The sequence below is a fragment of the Chlamydomonas reinhardtii genome, chromosome 6 (genome assembly GCF_000002595.2).
Source record: "Chlamydomonas reinhardtii strain CC-503 cw92 mt+ chromosome 6, whole genome shotgun sequence".
NCBI lineage: Eukaryota > Viridiplantae > Chlorophyta > Chlorophyceae > Chlamydomonadales > Chlamydomonadaceae > Chlamydomonas > Chlamydomonas reinhardtii.
In genome coordinates this window covers 5,568,049-5,586,921 of record NC_057009.1, presented here as the reverse complement: position 1 = coordinate 5,586,921, position 18,873 = coordinate 5,568,049, and the positions used below count along the sequence as shown (strand labels likewise).

Here is an 18,873-nt window from a genome sequence, read left to right as displayed (position 1 = left end):
CACAGAAACGATCACGAAAGTTCGCAGCGTGGGGTGCGAACTGTGGAAACATGCCCTAACTGGCGGGGTCCCGGGCGCAAAGATAAAAGTAGTAGATCCCTTTATCATATCATCGTGTGGAAACCAATCAACCGCTGGCTTAGGCCTTGGAGCGACCGAAACCGTGGCCGGAAAACCGTGGCCGGAAATAAACCGTGACAGGATGCCTCTTACAATGCCGCGCCCTGTGCCCCTGTCCTATTGTCGCCCCTACCGCTTGCGCTGGCCTATGCACCCCAGCGAGCAGGCACAGTTGGACTGAACCATCAGGACATGCAAGCAGTACATCGAGCTCCTCAAACCACGACTCCATCTCCCCTGGATGTGGTACATCCTAGTCCCATGACCCCGTGAGTCCGTGGCACGCACTCTCCACTGCGCAACTTGAGTTTATCTTCGTTAACGAACGTGAGCATGGCACGGCTGCACGGGGGCGTGTAGAGACAGGTAGATGGAGGTATGGTGCAGCGCGAAGTCCTGAGACATACGTACTGTACCCCGGACCCATCAGCACGGCTGCCAGGCAGGACTGGCAGGTGCGGTCTCAGACAGGGGGGGGGGGGGGGTAGGAAACAAAATGCCAGACCCCATGCCCCGAAATCCCCCGGGACCCCCCTTGAGGGGACGACCGACCCCCACACGGACAAAACCGTGTTGTTTAGGGGTTAAAACCCTACCATTTTATAACAAAATGGTGTCAATCGACTCCTCTTGACGAGCACTATCACTCCGTGTCATCAGCGGTCCTGTTCTGAGACTTCGGTCAAGGCGGGATCCTATCCATGGGAATCCTCCCCATCCAGCCCACAACTGTCTAACACGTGACGAATGGACAATGTGCATCGGCAGCCTTGTCGGACATAAATTCATGCGCACCGGCGCTTGAGAGCCCATCCGTGTCAGTGCGCAGGTGTCGAATGTGGGGACATGTCCCGACATCTTCACGCCCGGACGCGCAACTTAACCCTCCCACGCTTTGTTTGTGCTTATTACGTCATAACGTGCACATATGAGCCTCGTGGTGTTGCGTTTGGCCCCTAGTTGTGCTTGTGGGGCGCCTCCCGAAATCCGCCAGGATGGGCTCCCGAAACCCGGCGGACCCCCAGGGACGAGGACCGACCCCCCAACTTTGGCAGCCCAGAACTTCCTCACCAGACCCCCCCTAAAAAAACTAAAAGTATGTGCGTAATGCTCTCCTGAAGCTCTGTAATTTTGAGCATGGGGTAAGAATCTGAGCTTTCTACCCCCCCCTGTCTCAGACCCCATTAACCCGAGCCGTGACAAGACGAGAGGTCAGAGCGTCAGAGGTGTACGGGGCTCGGATGAGCGCATGCGTGCACGGAAGGTATCAGCCATGTCTGCACACGAGTTACAGGGCTCCAAACTCCAAAGCTGTGGCCAAGGCTGTGGCCAAAAACTGTCAGCGGACTGAGCGGAGAGGTTTTGACACCTGCTGTGCGGCGCGCGGTGCATCGGTACGGTCCGGGGCAGGGCAGCCTGGGGCCCAGGCAGGTTGAGGCGTGCTGGGGCAGGGTAGGCAGCAAGGGCATGCATTTGGGGCACGACGGAGAGGGGCAGGTTTGGCCGTTTGGGGCAGGTTATTTACAGGGAACACTCGCCTGGCGTGGCCGACTGGCCCCGGCCGCACGCCTACGGGCGCACGCCGCACAGCGCACCTGTCCTGACGTTCCCTCACATCTCACACAAACCGCTACGCCCCCCGCCGCTTCCCGGCGCAATAGCGCCGCACAAGAGCGACCAAGACATGTGCTGTTCAGAGCCTCGATCCATCCGCAAGAAATTACTGAACTTGTTCTTTCCATTGCACAAACCCTAACAGATATGCATATGCGAGTGGTGCACGCGGCAACACACAAACATCGCCTCACGTGCCAACCCAGGGCAGGTGAGGGGCATGGTACTCGCGCTCCCACGTAAGGTAGGGCCACAGGCGGCTGTGGTCCTCGTGCGCAGCATGCATGTGTCGCGCAACACGGCCATTGCCAATGCAATAAGGAATCTCATGCACCACACCCATGCCAACAGACCCACCAGTTCAATGCCACTGACAGCCAGCGGCGCCCACACGTGCAAGCCGCAGCTCCCCATGAGCCCCTATCACACATATCCCAAGTTTTCTTAAAGAGGGAGATCCCACTTTGCCCAACAAACAAAGGACAAGGTGTTTCTGGGGGGTTTCACCGCCAGCCAGCACCACCACCGTCACTACTACCCCTGACGGCTCGACCAAGGTCACCACCTCTGACGGCACTTCCACCCGTACCACCTATAGCCCCCCGATCGTTGCACTTGCTTCGTCTTGCTTCGTCCAAACTTTTCGTACGTTCTTATATCATATCTTGCGCATGCATTAGCGCGTGTTCTTCAGACTTAATTAAAGCTTTGGTCGCAAGAAATGGCACGCCGCAAATTTAACTGCATGGGAATAATGAAACGTGAGCCCTGTCACACACACACACACACACACACACACACACACACACACACACACACACACACACACACACACACACACACACACACACACACACACACACGCACAAACACGCACACGCACACGCACAACACACACATGTGTGTCGCACCCGCATCGCATACAAGTCGCACCGCATCAATAAGCACATGCTGCCCGTCCTCCACATGTGACGCCCCCGACGCTTAGCAAAGCGGCGGGCACAATCTTTCCGCTCTCTCTCTCTGTGCACTCCTGACACACCACGGGGCATGTTGGCCTCGATCATCCACACCCTCATCTTAAAAGGCATCATGGAAACTTGCCACTTCCACCTCATCGGAGTGGAATTGGCAGTTAATTTCTCTGAACACAAGTATGTGTTGGTTCCGGCACACGGCCACCAGTTGGTGTATACAGTGACCTCAAGGCCATCATTTGTACTCCTTTCGCCAGTCCCATGTTGCTGTAAATTCAATACTTGCACCAGTCCAGTGACTGAGGTATGCGTATGCAGCAGTACATTTGTACACACACTGTAGAATTGGGCACTAAAAATTCATACGCCCGCGTGGTTACCTCCAGCGGTTCATTGCAAAAGCCAGGTGAGTTCACGGAAACTGCCGTGTGCTTGTTGATCTCTGGGCCGCCTTTGCCGCCTTTACCGCTTTGAGTTGAGCCTCGATATCGCAGATGCGGCAGTGCACCTGTGGGGGGAAGTACGGCACCACACACGCGGAACCGGTTACAGGTGCATCAGGACACCCCCGGACGTTGTCCGCGCGCCCCACCCATTGCTGCGCCTCCACTTATGGGCCCACATACGTGCCGTACCCACCCATGCACCACTACATCCATACATCCGCGCCCAACTGCTGACGTTTTGGCCTCATCCAAGACCATCTATGCCCACAGTTTACGCCCCTCGCGCATGTACACACGCGCGCCCGCGTCCGTTCGCACGCACCTGCCAGGCACTGGGGCGCTGCTGCGGGTCGGCCGCGGTGCAGGCGGCATACAGTACCTCCAGGTGCGGGTGCAGCGGCTGGCCACAGGCGGACGTGGGCCATTCCGGCCGCCGCCCCTCCATGGCGATACCAACCAGCGCCGGGACTGCAGCCGCAGCCGGGGCGAGAAATTCGCCGCGCACGGCAGGGGAAACATGTTTGGGTTGGTTGGTGCGAGGTGCTTCAGAGAGCGCTTCATAGCAGCAGCGGGGAGCTGCATGCGCCGACTGGGCTGCATTTACTACAGCGCCGCTGGACGGGTGCACTGAGGCTGACAAGCGCGGCGCATTATTGACCTTAACTCAGGCCCCTGCTGATGAATGCACGCGACAGTCGTCCGCGCAAGGCACTCACCCAGGTGCTCGTCCGCGTACGGCATCCGGCCCGCAGCCATGATGTACAACAGAATGCCGAACGAGAAGACGTCGGCAGCAAATGCCGGCGCCACCGCCGCCGCCACCGCCGCGTCTGCCGCAGCACTGTTCCGGCCCGCCGCACTGGGACCAGCACCCGCATCACTGGAGGCGTCTGCGCCGCTAGACACAGCGCCGGCGGCCGCCGCCGCAGCAGCAGTAGGGCCCCCGCCGCAGTTAGCCTCGTTACCACTGCTGAGCACGCTACCGCCGGTGCCGCCGCCGCCGCCGCTGGCGCTGCCGGTGCTGCTGCTACTGCCTGCGCCGCCAGCCGTCATCAGCGCCTCGGGCGGCAGTAGCAGCATGCGCGGCGTCACGGACGCCAGCGGGTTGGCGGCGGCATCCGACAGGGCCGGGCTCCCGGCGTCGGCCACGCGCACGATGAAGCCGCGCCGGTCGGCGTCCGAGGACTGGATGAGCACATTGGTGGGGGTGAGGCAGCCTGCAGGCCAGGCAGGCAGGGGCGCGGGCAGGGGCGCGGCCGTTATGGCAGGCTGGCCATCCAGGATTCAAAGTCGTGAGATTCGAAGAGCAACCGCTGTGCCGAGCAATGCCCCCAGCCATGACAACATGGGTGGCATACCGCACACATGAGACATACAGGCGCGATACACACGCACGCACCGTGCGGCACGCCGGCCGCGTGCAGTGCCGCCAGCGCCGCGGATGTTTCGCGCGCCGTGCGCAGCAGCGCCCGGTGCGCCACATGCAGGGGCCAGGTGCGCGAGGGTCGGAAGGGCGACTCGGCCGCGCAGGCCAGCGTTGCCAGGTTGCCCTGCGGCCGCCGCGTGACACGCACACGCACACGAACACGCATGTGGGAACCAAGCGGTCAGCACCGCTGCCGTATGTGCGCACATCATGCGGACCTCCATGCATGCAGCGTAGTCGAATGAGGGTGCAGTATGTACGATATCCACCCCAACGCGGACGTGCGTCGCTCACTCACCATGTCGCACAGGCGGGTCACCACCGCCACCATGCAGCCGCCCGGCGGCAGCCGCTGCCGCGCAAGTGCCCGCAGCACAGGCAGCAGGTGCGGCTGCGTCTGCGCCTGCAGCAGCCTTTGGGGCTGCTGCTGCTGCTGCTCTTGCTCCTGCTCCTGCTGCTCCTCCGGCTGCTGCCGCCCTGGCTGCTGACACCCGTGGTCATGTTGCGGGGGTGCGCAGCCGTTGGCGCCGGCGGCAGCGGGCGCCGGGGGCGGCGCTGCTGCCCGGGTCAACACGCTGGGGATGTGTGCGGGGTTTGAGCAGTCGCTGTCTTCGGGGCGACTGCCTGCGAGCGCGGGGTGCAGGTACGGCCCTGCAGGCACGGCAAATCGAGGGGTATGCGGTACACGCGTCTATCGTTAGCTACGTGTTATGCCTGAGCAGCGCCTTCCGGCACGTGCACACACAAGCGGCAAGGCAGCGCTGGCACCACGGCACCACCACCCACGCCAAGTCGCCCCGCAGCCGCCCAGCAGCAGCGGCAGCAGCTCACCTGTCATCGGCGAGAGTGGCGGCCCCACAGGGGAATACATGAGGAAACGCTGCAGACGGCCCATTGGCCGCAACCGCGTGCCAGCCGCCGCAGCCGCTGCCGCTGCCTGCGCCCAGGCCGCCTCCCCTCCCGGCAGTTCGCTGCCCAAGGTCAGTACGCCGCTGGAAGCGCACGCGGCCGCACTGCTGCTGGCAGCGCCCGCCCCCAACACCAGGCCTGCCTCCGCCTCACGCCGCGCGCCCGCCTGCACCCAAGCTGCAAGGCCCAGGCCGGCGCCAGCCGACGGCAGCGCAGGCTGCAGCAGCTGCCGCAGCTCGTCCAGCACGGCCTGATCGATGACTAAGGCCCGGACGGCGAGCACCTGTGCTAGGTTGGGGTGGTCCCAGGCCAGGCGGGCGGCGCGGCAGGCGTCACGCAGCATGGGGGCGTCCGGGCGGCACCAGCCGCTGCCGCCGCTGCCGGCCACCAGCTTCACCACGACCGCCTGCTTTCCCTGCCACTTGCCTGCACGCATAATGAACGAGCAGGACAGTGGTTCAGTTATTGGCATGCATGGCGGCCGGCTGCAGTGATACAGGCCAGCAGGTAGGCTACTGTGTGTGCGAGGTGTGTAGGCAGGCACTGCACCCCCCGTGCTCACCCTGCCAAACCGTGGCGCAGGCGCCGGCCCCCGCGCTCGAGCTGTTCCCGCCACCGGTGCCCCGCGGCGCCGTCACGCCTGCGGCTGGCGCCAGGGCCGGCGCCGTCGAGGCCATAGGACTGAGGTTGTCAACGTCCGAAAGCAGCTCCTGTAACGACGCCACCACCTGCGGCCGCGCCTGCAGCGGCACCTCAGCCGCCTGCAGCGCCGCCGGCTCGGAGGGACCGGCCAACAAGTCGCCCGCGGCGCTTGCACCCGCCGCTGCGACCTCACCCGTGTCCGCCGCCACCGTGGCTGTAGCGGCATGCGCTGCCGCGCCGCCGGCTGCCGCCGCCGCCGCCGGCTCTGCGACGTGGGCAGTGCTGGGCCTGCTGGACAGCTGGTGCCGCTGCAGGGGCTCCTGACCGCTGAGGGCGGCGATGCACACGGCCGGTGCGGCAGCAGCCTCGTGGTGGGCGAAGGCGTAGCTGTGGCTGACGCCAAGCCGGGCGTGGCACAGCGGCGGCAAGCTGCTGCAGCGGTCATCGCCGGGGCTTGCGTCCAAGAACGGCGCCGAGACTGCGTTGAACGGCGACGCTAGTGGCGGCAGGGGGCCCGTTGGCAGCGCTACTGCAGGTGGAGAGGCGGCAACGGCGGCGCGCAGAGCGGCTGTTGCTTGTGACCCTGGCTGCTGTAGACGCGAGCCGGTGGTGCGCTGAAGACTGCTGCCAGAAGCCGAAGACCCCTCGCATTGCCGCGTGACCGCCGGTATTGCAGGAAAGTCGCAGTTACTAGCCTTGGCTAGCAAGGCGGTATCGGTGCTTGCTTGGAAGCCTACAGGGAGGCGATGCAGCGGCGGGAAAGGTTCGGGCGGCACACGGGCAGAACAATGCACAAGCAGGTACGGTACGGTACAAGTGACTCCGGTTACTCCGGACACACCTTCCGTAATTGTTTCCAGCGAGGTGCAGGTGGTCAAGTTCCGAGCGGCCATTGAGTTAAGCAGCGACGCCAGCAGCGAGTCCATGTGGTCGCCGTCACATACGCTCCCGGCGGGTTCCGCCATAACGTCCCGGTCCGGTGCGTCCTCAAGAGTTAGGCTTATGTCGCAGTCGACAACGCTTGTTGTAATCGAAAGCGCTTCTGAGCCGCGGAAAGCGGCCCCTGCTGGTAAACCGGCCCCTGGCTCAGGCGCAGCCCCGGCTTTAACACTTAAAGACACCTCTCCTGCTAATGGTATGCCATCGTGGTTCGATACGCCGTTGACAGACTCCTGGTGCAGTAGGGCCCCCTCGTTCGGCGTCGCGGCGCACTCGAGAGGGCCCCAGACGCAAGGACAGAGCGCGCCGAGTAGCTGCCACATCTTATCGTATCCAAGTGGTTTCAAGCGGCTACTTCTTTAGTGGCTTGGCAAAGGAAACGCAAACGATCCTGGCCGAAGCACACACAGTGCTCGGCATCCTCAACTCCATCTATATAATAGTTCTTCACAAGTACGTCTGACTCATTGTTGGCGACGCGGAACTTAAGGCGACTGATTCGCCTTTTTGCGCGATGCCCACCCCACACGTGCTATTTTTAAGTTCATTGATTCAAGCGGTAGAAGATATGGTTTAGAACACTAGTTACACCAGTAGGGGGCCGTTTTCGCTGGACAGGCGGGCTTTCAACCGCCTGTGACGCAAAGGTTTTGTTCGTCATGCAGGCGCTGCAGGGTTCGATGCGGCGAAGTAGCTTGCTACACCTACCAACAGCTGCTTGCTTGAGCATGTGTTAGGTAGGGCAGGCGCATGGTGGGATGCTGGCGACCTTGCTTGCGGGAGACGAAGCGACTGGGACCTGCTGGGACCCCAACCGCACGCGACAGATCCCATGAACGTTGCATAATGCCTCTAGGAGCAATTCAGGAGGGTGGAAACTCCGGGGATTGGCTGTGATTGAGTGGTTGGGACCTGGTTGGGACAACCACTGTCCAGCTGCAGGGCGCCGCCAGGGACACTTGGCTGCTCGATGGTCCCGATGGACTTGTACTGCATAGCGAGCTCGGGGGCCAGCGCGTCATTGCTTGGTCGGACTGTCCCTTCTTGTAATGTCGCAATCATTGAGCGGGTTGAAGTCGGGAGCGCCCCCGCATAACTGCTTTGACGCCCCACTCCAGTACCCTGCTGGCGGATGTTGTGGCCATCTGGTATTGCTGCGTGTAGGTCTGGAGGCAGAGCACTTACATGTGTACGGCATCAGGGACTAATGCGGCCTCGTGGTGCACGCCTTCACGACTGCCTAGCCAACCAGACCACCGCGGCACCGTCCCGCATGCGCTCGAACACGCTTTCAGGCGCGGGCCCGTACCCGTACTTTCAGGCGCCTCACCTCGCCGGCTAGCCGCACAGCACCTCCCTGACCGCACTGCCATGCCCCTGGACCTTGCCACGCGCTTGCTGGTCCGGCCACCACACTCACAATCGCAGGACGACAAGCAGCAGGGGGCACCTGACAGCATGGGCGACGCGGCCGAACCCGCCGCCCAGACACTAGCAACTGCAGCCAGGCCGCTGTGTCAGACAGCGAGGTAGCCGGTAGCTGCCAAAGTATGCGGGCCGACACACACCGGCAACCGGCTGGCTGCGGGTTGGGTGCCGGCGTATGCGAGCTGCATAATGCGGCCTGCGCCCGGCCAGCAAGGCTTAGGCGCCAGCGCAACTGAGGCGCCCGCACTCGGCGCCAGACCTGACGCATGACTGCGGCCCCGCGACAGCAGGCCGCATCGCAGATGGCTGTGCTGCGCCCACCCTGCGCAGTCGCGCCACAGGCCCCGATCGTGCCCCCGCACAAAAGTGGCAAGCGGGGGAGCTGCCGCCGCCGCGGTGATGATTGAAGAGGTTGTGGTGGCGTTTGTGGGTTGTGTGGTAGTGGGCAGCAGTGGTGAGTTCCGCAGCGGAATGGTGTTAGGGCGGGATGGCGGCGCTGAAGCTGAGGCTGCCCCCAGGACAGCGCGCAGCAGCCACTCGCCAGCGCTCTGCCACCAGGCTGGGCGTGTACCGCGCACGTGCGCTGAGCTGCTGCACCACCGCCGCCATGTGCGGCAGTAGCTGCGGCGGGGGTTTGCCTGCAGAGGCCAGCTGCAGCGGTGCCGCTTGCATGCAGGCGTCCGCTCTGCCGGTTGGTCTTCCGACCGCGGCCTGCAGCCCTCGGCGGCAAGGCGCGAGCGCTCTGTCAGCGGCTGTGGGACTCCGCCGCCGCCCGCTCACCGCGCCGACAAGCCGCCCCGCTGCGCCACGCGTGACTCCAGCGCTGCCTGCCATTCCGCGTCGCGGCGGGCGCGCTCCTCCGCCGCGCGCCGCTGCGCCTCCTCCACCTGCGACAACCATCAGAAGGGCACCGGTACGCAGGAGGAAGTATGGCTTCAGCGTGGGTATGCGTAACGGGTTTGCGGCGAAGGCACCCCGATCTCAAGCTCTTTGCTGTCCCTGGTCCAGCTTCAGTCCCGCGCTAGTGCCCCAGCTACCCCGCCTCACAAGACACAGAACAAGCACAGGGTTACAAGCACGCTTTATTTCCGATTCCCCGTACAAGAGGTTGCACGGTAGATAGCTCAGAATGTGCTCCTAAATCCAGCCTCCTTGGGATAGCGGTGCGCCAGTCACGGCACATACATACGCACAGCTCCCAGCAAAAGGCAAAGGCGCACCTTGCGGCGGTTCTCCTCCAGAATCCGGTCCAGCTCCTCCTGCCGCTTGCGAGCCTGGGCGGTGCAGGTAGGCAGCAGTCACGACACAACACACCACGTCATGTCGTTTCAGCGTCAGATGGCAGCCAGCGCCTCGCCCCGTCACGGCGTAACAGCACGTGATGCCCATGCCACGTCCAAGCCACGTCCATGCCTGGCTGCCCGCTTGCCTGCCGCCATGGCTATGCCAACATGTCCGGGCACGCTGCCGGGTCTGCCCACTTCCCTTGCACCATTCAACCATTTTGCACCGCTGCTCCTTTCCTCACGTGGGCCTGCCAGCATGCCTGCCTGCCACACCCTACCCCATACCCTGGCCCCGCCCCCTCGCCTCATACCTGCTCGGCCTCGTGCCGCTTGCGCTCCAGCAGGCTCCGGCGCTCCGCCTCCAGCTGCGCCGTCACCTGCGCCTCCAGCCGCGCCCGCTCCTCTCGCAGCCGGGCCTGGATACGCGCCTGCAAGCGTCCAGCAGGACACACAAATCAGCCAGGGAGGAGGGTGTGCGTGTCAGTGGGCCTGAGCCCAGACAACCCAAACCCGGTCCAGGCCCTGGGCATATACCGTAACCGCAAGTTTCACATGCCTCCACCACACCGCCGCAACACCCATCAGCGGCACACAACCCCTACGTTATCGTCTGATTTACTCCCTATCACTATCACTCCACCCAACAGACCCACCCGCGCACGGCGCACCATGCCCTCACACGCGCGCGCCCACCTGCACCTCCTCGCTGGCCAGCTTGTCCGCCAGCGCCGCCTCCACGGTGGCCTCTATGGAGCCCAGGATCTCCTCCTCCAGCTGCAGCAGCTGCGCCCGCTGCCGGGCCAGAGCCGTGGCGGTCAGGCCGCTGCGTGCACAGGGAGGGCGGTGGGAGGGGAGTAAAAGGTGAGGGTTGGGGAGGAGAGCGACGGTGTTTGGGGGTCGCCGGTGTGTGTGCTGGGCGAATCCTAGGTTCCCAGTCCGAGGGCATGAGGGGTGTGTGCCTGTGCGAGCAGCTGGGCTTACCCGGTATGGTCGACTGCCTTTGTGCGATAGCGCCTGGGGGTCAGGGATGGGCCAGGTGGGGAGGGGAAACAATGAACGGAAGCCCGTGCAGCTCATTGTGCCGGAGCTGATTTGCTTAATCCAGCCAAGATTTGCAGGCCCGGCCATTGAACAACAGCCGCTTAACGGCAACGAGGTCTCTTGCCTGGATTTCGCCACCTTGGTGCCGCCGGCCAGCCGGGGCTGCTCATCGCGATTCCTGCATAGACGAATTCAAATAAGGCTCCCATGTGGCGCAGGCGGATGGAGACAGGAATCTCGCGCGCAGTCTGCAGTCTGCACCTGTCGCGAGACCTCGAGCGGGAACGCGAGCGTGACCTGCCCATAACCAGGCTAGAACAACAGTACACGAGTGCGTGCTATGCAGGCGTAGCACTGCCCTGACGTAGCTCCTCGAACACGGAGAATGAAAGAAACAGCACAGAAAGCTCAGTGATAAATACCAGTGATGATTTACTTTTTGGTATATGACTACTAATAAGTAGGGCAGGCTCTGACAGCATGACACGAAGCGGAAGCGCAATCGCCCAGATGCCAATCACTCGGGACGGTGTTGCTCAGCACCCTGCCAACTACGTGTTGTGTGCATTGCGTGTGTCTCAGCATTACTGTACCGTAGCACCCGGCGTCGCGGTCAAATTATACGGGGACCGACACACAGACGCGAAACACAACCGACGATGCATTCGAAAGCTGGGTTCTAATCCTCGCGCGCACGCCTCTGTGACCGGAACCTGTGCCGCTAGGCGGTACTAAGCCCGTACCCAACTTTAACTTGTCCGGGCAGCATGCCCTATGACGAGCGCGCAGCCGATGGGGCGCAGGTATCTGACACAGCGGCCACGGGCCCGCCACGGAAGTGCGCGCTGCGGCTCAGCGGCGAACGCGACACCGAAGCAGTCACGCTTGACGCGTATACGTATGAGCAGCTTCGAGGCTGTTGCGAAGTGAGCTCTGGGTAAAGGAGGCGATGGGTATGCTATGTGAGCCGGCCGGGAAAGCATTACTGGGTACGGGGTGGCGTGCTGCTCCGGCTTGGGGCCTTCGGAGCATGGGAGACACATGCGCCGGCGCCGACTATCTATACCCGCTGCAGACCTTCAAGTTGTTCTTGCACAGCATATGCCCGTGTCCAACCCAAATGACAGTACTTCCGAGGGCTCATGGACTTCGGCGTGGGCTCCGGCGCCACACCCTGGGGGCTGGGAGGTGGGGGTGACACGGCGGACACCAGCGAGGAGCCGGAGTCACACGGGCGCGTCTTGAGCGTGCACACAGGTGCGGCTAAGCTGGATCTTTACAGCTGTGATAAGTGAGGACTGCGGCTGTTACCGAAAGCCAGCATCTGTACATAGGCAAGGGTATGGTGCCCCAGGCCGTGGCGGCACCACGCACCAGCACGCCGCAGCGCACGCACGCACACTTCGTTTCCATGTGCTTCGCCCAGATGACTCCACGCACTGTATGCCTGCCTGCCTGCCTGCGCGCGTGCGTCCCCGCCTGGCTGCAGGCAGCTGTCAAGCCTCCCTGGCCGCCGCGGTGGTGGACTGGCTGGTGGCTGGGGCGGGGGCGGGGGCGGAGGCAACGCCGCTCGAGGTCGATGGGGTGAGCGCCGCTCATCATGGGGTCATGTGAACGTGGCGGCCCCGGCCTGCATGGGCAGCGGCACATGGGCCCCAAGTCCCCAACCCGCATCGCGCCAAGCTGCGGGCCCCGCTGCCGCAGCGACATGGCCTCATCGGGTCAAGCCTGCAGCACGCCTTGTCGCACGTCTTGCAAGCCCTTCCCTCCTGACGATGACGGTGTGTGCGTGCGTGGCGCCGCCCGCAGTCCAACGCCGCCGAGCTCCTGGCTCTGGCGGACGTGTGGTGTGTGCCGGCGGTCAAGGAGCGGGTGCTGGCGGCCCTGTGCAAGGGACCTTGCGCCGGCTTCAGGTGCGGGGGGGGGGTCGGGGCCAGGCAGCCGGGGCAGCGGGCACGCGGTGCACGTGCCGCGTGCCACATGCACGTGCACGTAACACCCATACCGGGCGTACTGCTTTGTGTAGGGGGCGAAGGTTGTGGCCTCAGGTGTATTGACGCTGGAGATTGACACCACGCAGGCGGCCGGCCGCCAACTCGGCGGCGGTGGAGGGCGTGCCGCAGGTGGCAGCGCTGGCGGCGCAGGCGCTGGCGTACGGCATTGGTGACCCCGACGGGGGGCTGGGCCGGCTGTACAGCGAGTGTATGGCCTGGATGGCGGCGTGGCCGGCCAGGGTGTGGCCCAGCCGCACCTTTGCGGCTCTGGCCAGGTGAGGTGGCCTCGGCGTTCGCGTGAGATATGTGCCGCCTCAGCAACCACATCCGCACCCACATCCGCACAACCAACAGGCGCGAGCAAGCCACGATCCCGTAGGGCCGCATGCATTTGCCGATGAACGGGACGGGTGGCCGCCGCGTCGTTGCCAGCACTAACGGGCGCTTCACCACCCGCTTGCCCCCATGCTCTTGCATGTGAGTACATATTGAGTGTTCCTTCCCTTGTGCCCTGCAACACATGCGCTCTACAGGTCTATCCAAGAGGACGTGCTAGCAGCCGCCAAGGCCCGCGCCGCCCAGCCAGACGCCGCACCGGCTGCGCTGGCGGCCTGCCGTGCGCTGGCCGCGGCGCTGCCGCCTGTGGCGTGGGCGGCCCGGCCCCGGGAGATGTGTGGGGAGCTGACGACACACACGTTGGCGGCGCTGTGGGCAAAGTTCCCGGAGGTCTGTGCCTCGGCCGGCGCACGGTGCGTAACTGCGTATGCCCGGGAACCCTGCTGTGCCTGGGAACTTGGTTGTTTCGGTACACAGCAACCGTAGTGTAAGAAATCACAGGGAAGAAATACGCGGGACTGTGTTGGACACAGCTAGTGTGTGCCTACACATCTTCTTAAAGCGCTTCTTGGCTCCGCCGCTGCCTGGCACTCCAGCACGTGATACGGCAAGACGTTACGCTGGCACGTGCAGGCAGGACCGCGCCGAGTGCTGGCCGCAGCTGCTGGAGGAGCTGAGGGCGCACGTGGCCGAACACCCCGAGCCTGACCCGGCGGTGTGGGCGCTGGCCGGCGGGCGCGGTGGTGCGGGCTGGGAGGCGGGATGCCGCCGCTCGTTGCTGTTTGGGCCGCCGCCCCCGCCCGCCGGGGCGGCGCAGCGGGCGGCGCTGCAGCTGCGGGCGCGCCTGCAGCGGCAGCAGCAACAGGGACGCGCGTCGCCGACGGCGTGGGATGCGGAGCTTCAGGAGGAGGAGGAGGAGAGTTGGCTGGGCGAGGAAGAGGCGCGGCACATGGAGGTCCGTGAGTGTCGGGAATGTTGAGGGGCAGGGCCGGGCACTGTGTGCATGGTTGCAAGGAGACCGCAAGAGAAAGACGTCAACACGGCACGCGCGGAATGGCAACGGAAGCAACTGCGCGTGTAGACTAGGAAGACTGTTACCATTCAGCGGAAAGAGGTGTTTGTGCATGTGCCATGACTAGCCCTCCCCTCCCGATTTGCAGCCTGGCACCAGTTCTTTTGTTTGGGCTCGGGCACACGATCCTCCCGCTGCCCTGCACCGCAGGCCCTCCACACGCACGTGCACAGCTGGGTGGTGCGCCACATGCCGCTGGCGGTCCGCTGCGACACCTTCCGCCGGCTGCCGCAGCCCGTGCAGCGTCGCATCCGGGAGCTGGCGGTGGCGGGCCTGGCCGGACCCGACGCGGCCGCGAGTGCCGCAGGCGCCAGCAGCAGCTCTGGGCGTAGCCCCGGCCCCAACCTCAGCACAGTCGGCCATTCCGCTGCTAATGCCGGCGCAGCTGCCACGCCGCCGGGCAGCAGCGGTCTGCGGCGTGGTGCTTGGGCTGGAGGGGAGGCGGAGGAGGCTGTGGGGGCGGGCGGGTCTCGTGCTGGTGCTGGCGGCGGCATCGCCATGTGGACCATCTCCCTGGAACCTGACCCAGTCACGCCTGGGCCCAAGGGCTCGGCTCGGAAAGCCGCCCGGCCGCTCACCGCTGAGCCTCGTGCCTCCGCCTCTTCTGCAAGCGTCACGCCGGGCCGGGCGGCGTCAGCTGCGGCAGTGCGCGGGCGTGCTGGCACAGCATCGGGGGCAGGCAGCGTGCCGCCCGGGCCTGGCGCAGCGGCGGGCCCGGGTCCCAGCTCGGCGGCAGGGGCAGCAGGAGCAGCACGGATGCCCACGCTGAGGGCGCAGCCGCAGAGCGCTCTCCGGCGGCAACCGGCGGCCGCGGCTGCAGCCGCCTCGCCAGTCGCTCCTGCTACGGCCGGTACCGTGTCGTCGCCTGAAGCTCGGCTTCATGCACGGGGCCCCGCAGCGACAGGAGCAGCAGCAGCAGCAGCGCGGGGCGCAAGGGCGGGCGCGTCAGGGTCGGCTGCAGCTGCAGCAGCCCCATCGCCACGTGGGACAGCGGCAGCAGCACGAGGATCCACAGCAGCGGCAGCGGCAGGAGGGCGAAGAGCAGCAACAGGAGTAGTAGCAGGAGCAGCAGGAGCAGAAGGAGGAAAGCCAGCAGAGGGAGGGCAAGAGGGAGGGCCGCGGGGGGGAGTTGCAGCAGCGGCGACGCTCACAGCAAGGCGCAGTGCACCTGCACCTGCACATGCTGCTGGGGCGGCGGCCGCGTCCACGTCCGCACTGTCGCGCCCTGCATCACGGCAAGCAGCATCCACTGCGGCCGCTGGCACTGCTGCTGCTGCTGCTGCTGCTGCTGCAGTTACTGCCAAAGCAGGTGTACCGGCTCGCGGGGCGCAGGGCGTCGTACGGGGTGCAGCAGCGCGCACCAGCACCGGCGCCGCTGCTGCTGCTGCTGCTGCGGCGGCGGCGGCCCGCACATCAGGTGCGGGGGCGCGGCCGGCGACGGCTCTGGCGTCTAAAACGTCGAAGGCGGCTGTGACCGCGGCGCCATCAGCGCCCATCTCAGCGGCGCAGGCTTTGCACGAGCCTGCACCGGCACCGGCAGAGCCCGTTGCGCCGTCGGACGTGGAGGTGCCGATGGGGGCTGGATGCGCTGGTGTGCCGCCGGAGGAGCCTGGCGCTGTGGTGGTGTTGCAGCCGGGGATGACTGATGCAGGATTGAGGATTGCAGCTGGAGCCAGGGGCATGTGCACCGGGAGCTTCGGGGACGACGGCGGAAGGCGTCACGGAGCAGCAGCAGGTGATGCTAACGGAGCAGCAGCAGGCCGAGCAGCCGCAGCACTTTGATTCGCCAGCGGTGGCGGCGGGCACGCCACAGGCGGCGGCCTCGCACATGGGCAGCGCGGCCAGTGCCGGAAGCACCAGCAGCTGGGGCAGCAGCAGTGCGGCGGCGGTAGCGGCGGCGGTGGAGGTGCCGCCGGCGGCGGGGGCACAGGTGGAAGCATTGGTGGGGCCTGACAGCGGCAGCCCTGTCACTCAGGACACCGACGGCGGCACGAGCAGTGGCAGCTTAGGACAGGAGAGCATCAGGGCAGCAGAGCATGCGCGGGTGGCGCTGCCCGTGGCGCCAGAAGCCGTGTTTGTGGAAGACCACAATGCGCCGACGCCGGCGCTTGCGGCTACTGAATCCTGCTTAGACTCCAAGCGCGCGGCGGAGCACGCGGCTGTGGAAGAGTCTGGGACTCCTGGGACAGCACAGGATTCAACTTTGGCACAGGCGAGTGCCTGCGGCCGGTCCGCCGAGGCCCCTACGCATGGCGACGACGCAATGCCTCAGCCAGCGCCGCCCTCATCACCGCAGCCTGACGCGCAACAGGCCGCTTCGTCCGGAGCCGGGGCTGGGACCTCGCCTGCAAAGGCTACCGCCGCCCGCACTGGCGCGGCCCCGGCTGGCCTGCCTGCCCAGCCAGGCGCGGCGACTTCGCCGGCACGGCCAGCGACGACAGCAGCGAGTGCTGCAGCAGCGAGGCCGGGATCCACCGCTACTGCTGCTCCCGATCGCAGCCGTTTGCAGGCTGCCTCTGGTGCGGCGCCGCCCACTGCCGGAGCCAGGACGGTTGGCATCAGCAGCCGGCCCACCTCCGCGGCTGCCGCAGGCGCCAACACCAGTGGCGGCCGCCGAGGCCAGCAAGCGCCCCCGCCTGCAGCTGCTCGGCCACGAGTCAGCTCTACCGCCGATGCCGCCACTGGTGCTGCGCGGGGAGGTACCGCCGCTGCGAGCATGCACAAGCCCGGTGCCGCGCGCGCGGGAGCCCCAAATGGCGGCCGCATGAGCAGCGACCCGCCGCAGCGACGGCCAGCCAGCGGTGCGGCGCGGCCTGCGGTTGTAGCTCACCCAACGGCGGTCATGCGCGCACCGCCGCCGCCACCCACGCCCGCCACGTCCTTCTTTCGGCCCGCCCGCAGCCAGCGCAGCGTGGCTGCAGCTGCCGCGCTTCCGGCCGCTGCCACCAGTAGCCGACTGGCAGCAGCGGGCGGCGGTGACCAGTCCGCACGTGCCGACACCGCCACTGGCAATGGTGCGGCGCCAGCAGTGGTTGCCCCGGCTCCATTGGCACCACCAGCGGACGGCATGAGGGACGGTGCCGCAGCGGTAGCCACAGCCGCAGCTACAACGGCTATTGCTGTGGAGGACACCCATGAGGAGGCATAACGGTGGCGGTGTGGTACTGCACCACAGGTGAACGGAGCAAGATAAGCACTGTGTACAATCAGGTGGGGCAGCACGTTTGAATTGCGTGGATGCATGGCGCAATGATGAACCTGGCATGAAAGAAGCAGCCGGCTTGAGTATTCAGGGACCCGAACTCCGGCGCAACGTCCTTTCGAAGGGGTCATGGTGGATGTGGGCGTGGGGAGGGGAGGCGTCAGGCGGCCGCAGCAGCTTTCGTGTTTGCGGCGATGGGGAGGAATGACTATGTAAACGATTGCTGCTGTGGATCTGAACAGGCATTGAAGGTGCAGTCGGCAATACAGAAGTGCCGGCCCTGCGGCCTGGCCGTTTTGGCATGTAGTTGCCATCAACCAGGGTTGCGCCGTACTAGCCTCCCAGCTGATAATACGCGTATTAGTACGTAGTGCGTAGCTAACCTAGTACGATACGCCAAAGTGCGCTTATATTACGCTGGGGTGCAATGGCTAGTACGCTGCCACAATACGCGACTGCCAAACCCACAGATGTCAGGATGTTGGGATGTTGCAGGGATGTCGAGTCAGTTTCAAGCCGTTCTCGCGCTTTCTGACACACAAGTAACATGGTATGTTAAAGATGAGGCCATCAAGCGCGACAAGTAGCTAGAACCAGTGTGAAAGCGTGTGCTGCCAACCTGTTCCAGGCACAGGCGTGTTTTCCCACGTACTACGCGGTAGTACGTACTACGTACTGTGCGACCCTGCAACGGTGTGTGTTTAACATCGAAGAAGGGGGGCACCGTACGGTCGGGAACGGTGGAGGCACAGTGCGGGCACGGATTCCGGGGCATCCTATCTTGATCCTATTGCCGCACTATGTTTACAGTCAATGATGGCTTTGTTATTCGCAAGAAAGGTGGCCAGTGCATGGGCAAGCTGACGGAGCTGGCGGTGGTGGCGCGCAAGGTGATTGAGAAGGCGGCGGCGAAGGAGAAGGCGAAGCAGCAGGTGGCGGAGGAGGAGAAGGCGAAGCAGGCTAAGGAGGTGCTGATCATCAGCGACAGTGACTGAGGCGTCATAGGTTTAGACAAGACTGGTGCGGAACTTATGCTTGCAGACGGTACCCCGCACTCCCCGCGCCCGTCCCCGCCGCCTTCCCCATCTTCTCCCGCTCCTCCCTCTCCTTCCGCAGGTTGACCTTGCTCCCGAAGAAGTAGCCCTCAAAGTCGTGCCCCTCCTCCCAGAACGGCACGCCCAGCGCCTGCACCCCCAGCGCGCTCGCGGTGTCCGGCCGGCTCGGAGCGCCAACTTGCCACCCGGCCACGAATCGTGTAGCCTTTCACATCTAGATTATTGTTACACATATAATCACCAGGGGTACGGTCGTGCGGACTCCACGATGAGGAGCAAGTTGGCATAGCGCCTTGGGTCCACGGACAGCTTCAGCTGACGTGCCCGGCCCTGAATCTGCCGAACTCTCTCCACCCGCAACTCCCCCCGTTGGCCTGGCTTGCGAG

At 64.7% G+C, this 18,873-nt stretch overlaps 3 protein-coding genes across 3 annotated transcripts; 1 reads left to right on the top strand and 2 right to left on the bottom strand.

The window, feature by feature from the left end:
• Positions 1 to 1,629: 1,629 nt before the first annotated feature.
• Positions 1,630 to 7,896, bottom strand: CHLRE_06g285550v5 (uncharacterized protein). The gene is made up of 8 exons (XM_043063334.1): positions 6,976 to 7,896; positions 6,055 to 6,867; positions 5,415 to 5,918; positions 4,882 to 5,234; positions 4,557 to 4,707; positions 3,874 to 4,374; positions 3,480 to 3,625; positions 1,630 to 3,219 (listed from the first exon to the last, which is right to left on the bottom strand). The coding sequence occupies exons 1-8, from the start codon at positions 7,097 to 7,099 to the stop codon at positions 3,124 to 3,126; spliced, it is 2,688 nt and encodes an 895-aa protein (XP_042924040.1). The 5' UTR covers positions 7,100 to 7,896; the 3' UTR covers positions 1,630 to 3,123.
• A 346-nt stretch (positions 7,897 to 8,242) lies between these two features.
• On the bottom strand, positions 8,243 to 11,256 carry CHLRE_06g285500v5 (uncharacterized protein). Its single transcript, XM_043063333.1, has 7 exons — positions 11,090 to 11,256; positions 10,953 to 11,006; positions 10,769 to 10,801; positions 10,481 to 10,610; positions 10,099 to 10,215; positions 9,722 to 9,775; positions 8,243 to 9,388 (listed from the first exon to the last, which is right to left on the bottom strand). The coding sequence occupies exons 1-7, from the start codon at positions 11,131 to 11,133 to the stop codon at positions 9,278 to 9,280; spliced, it is 543 nt and encodes a 180-aa protein (XP_042924039.1). The 5' UTR covers positions 11,134 to 11,256; the 3' UTR covers positions 8,243 to 9,277.
• A 170-nt stretch (positions 11,257 to 11,426) lies between these two features.
• Positions 11,427 to 18,492, top strand: CHLRE_06g285451v5 (uncharacterized protein). Its single transcript, XM_043063332.1, has 9 exons — positions 11,427 to 11,754; positions 11,956 to 12,085; positions 12,318 to 12,412; positions 12,638 to 12,741; positions 12,909 to 13,097; positions 13,356 to 13,571; positions 13,792 to 14,113; positions 14,381 to 15,796; positions 15,897 to 18,492. The coding sequence occupies exons 1-9, from the start codon at positions 11,596 to 11,598 to the stop codon at positions 17,376 to 17,378; spliced, it is 4,113 nt and encodes a 1,370-aa protein (XP_042924038.1). The 5' UTR covers positions 11,427 to 11,595; the 3' UTR covers positions 17,379 to 18,492.
• Positions 18,493 to 18,873: the final 381 nt, after the last annotated feature.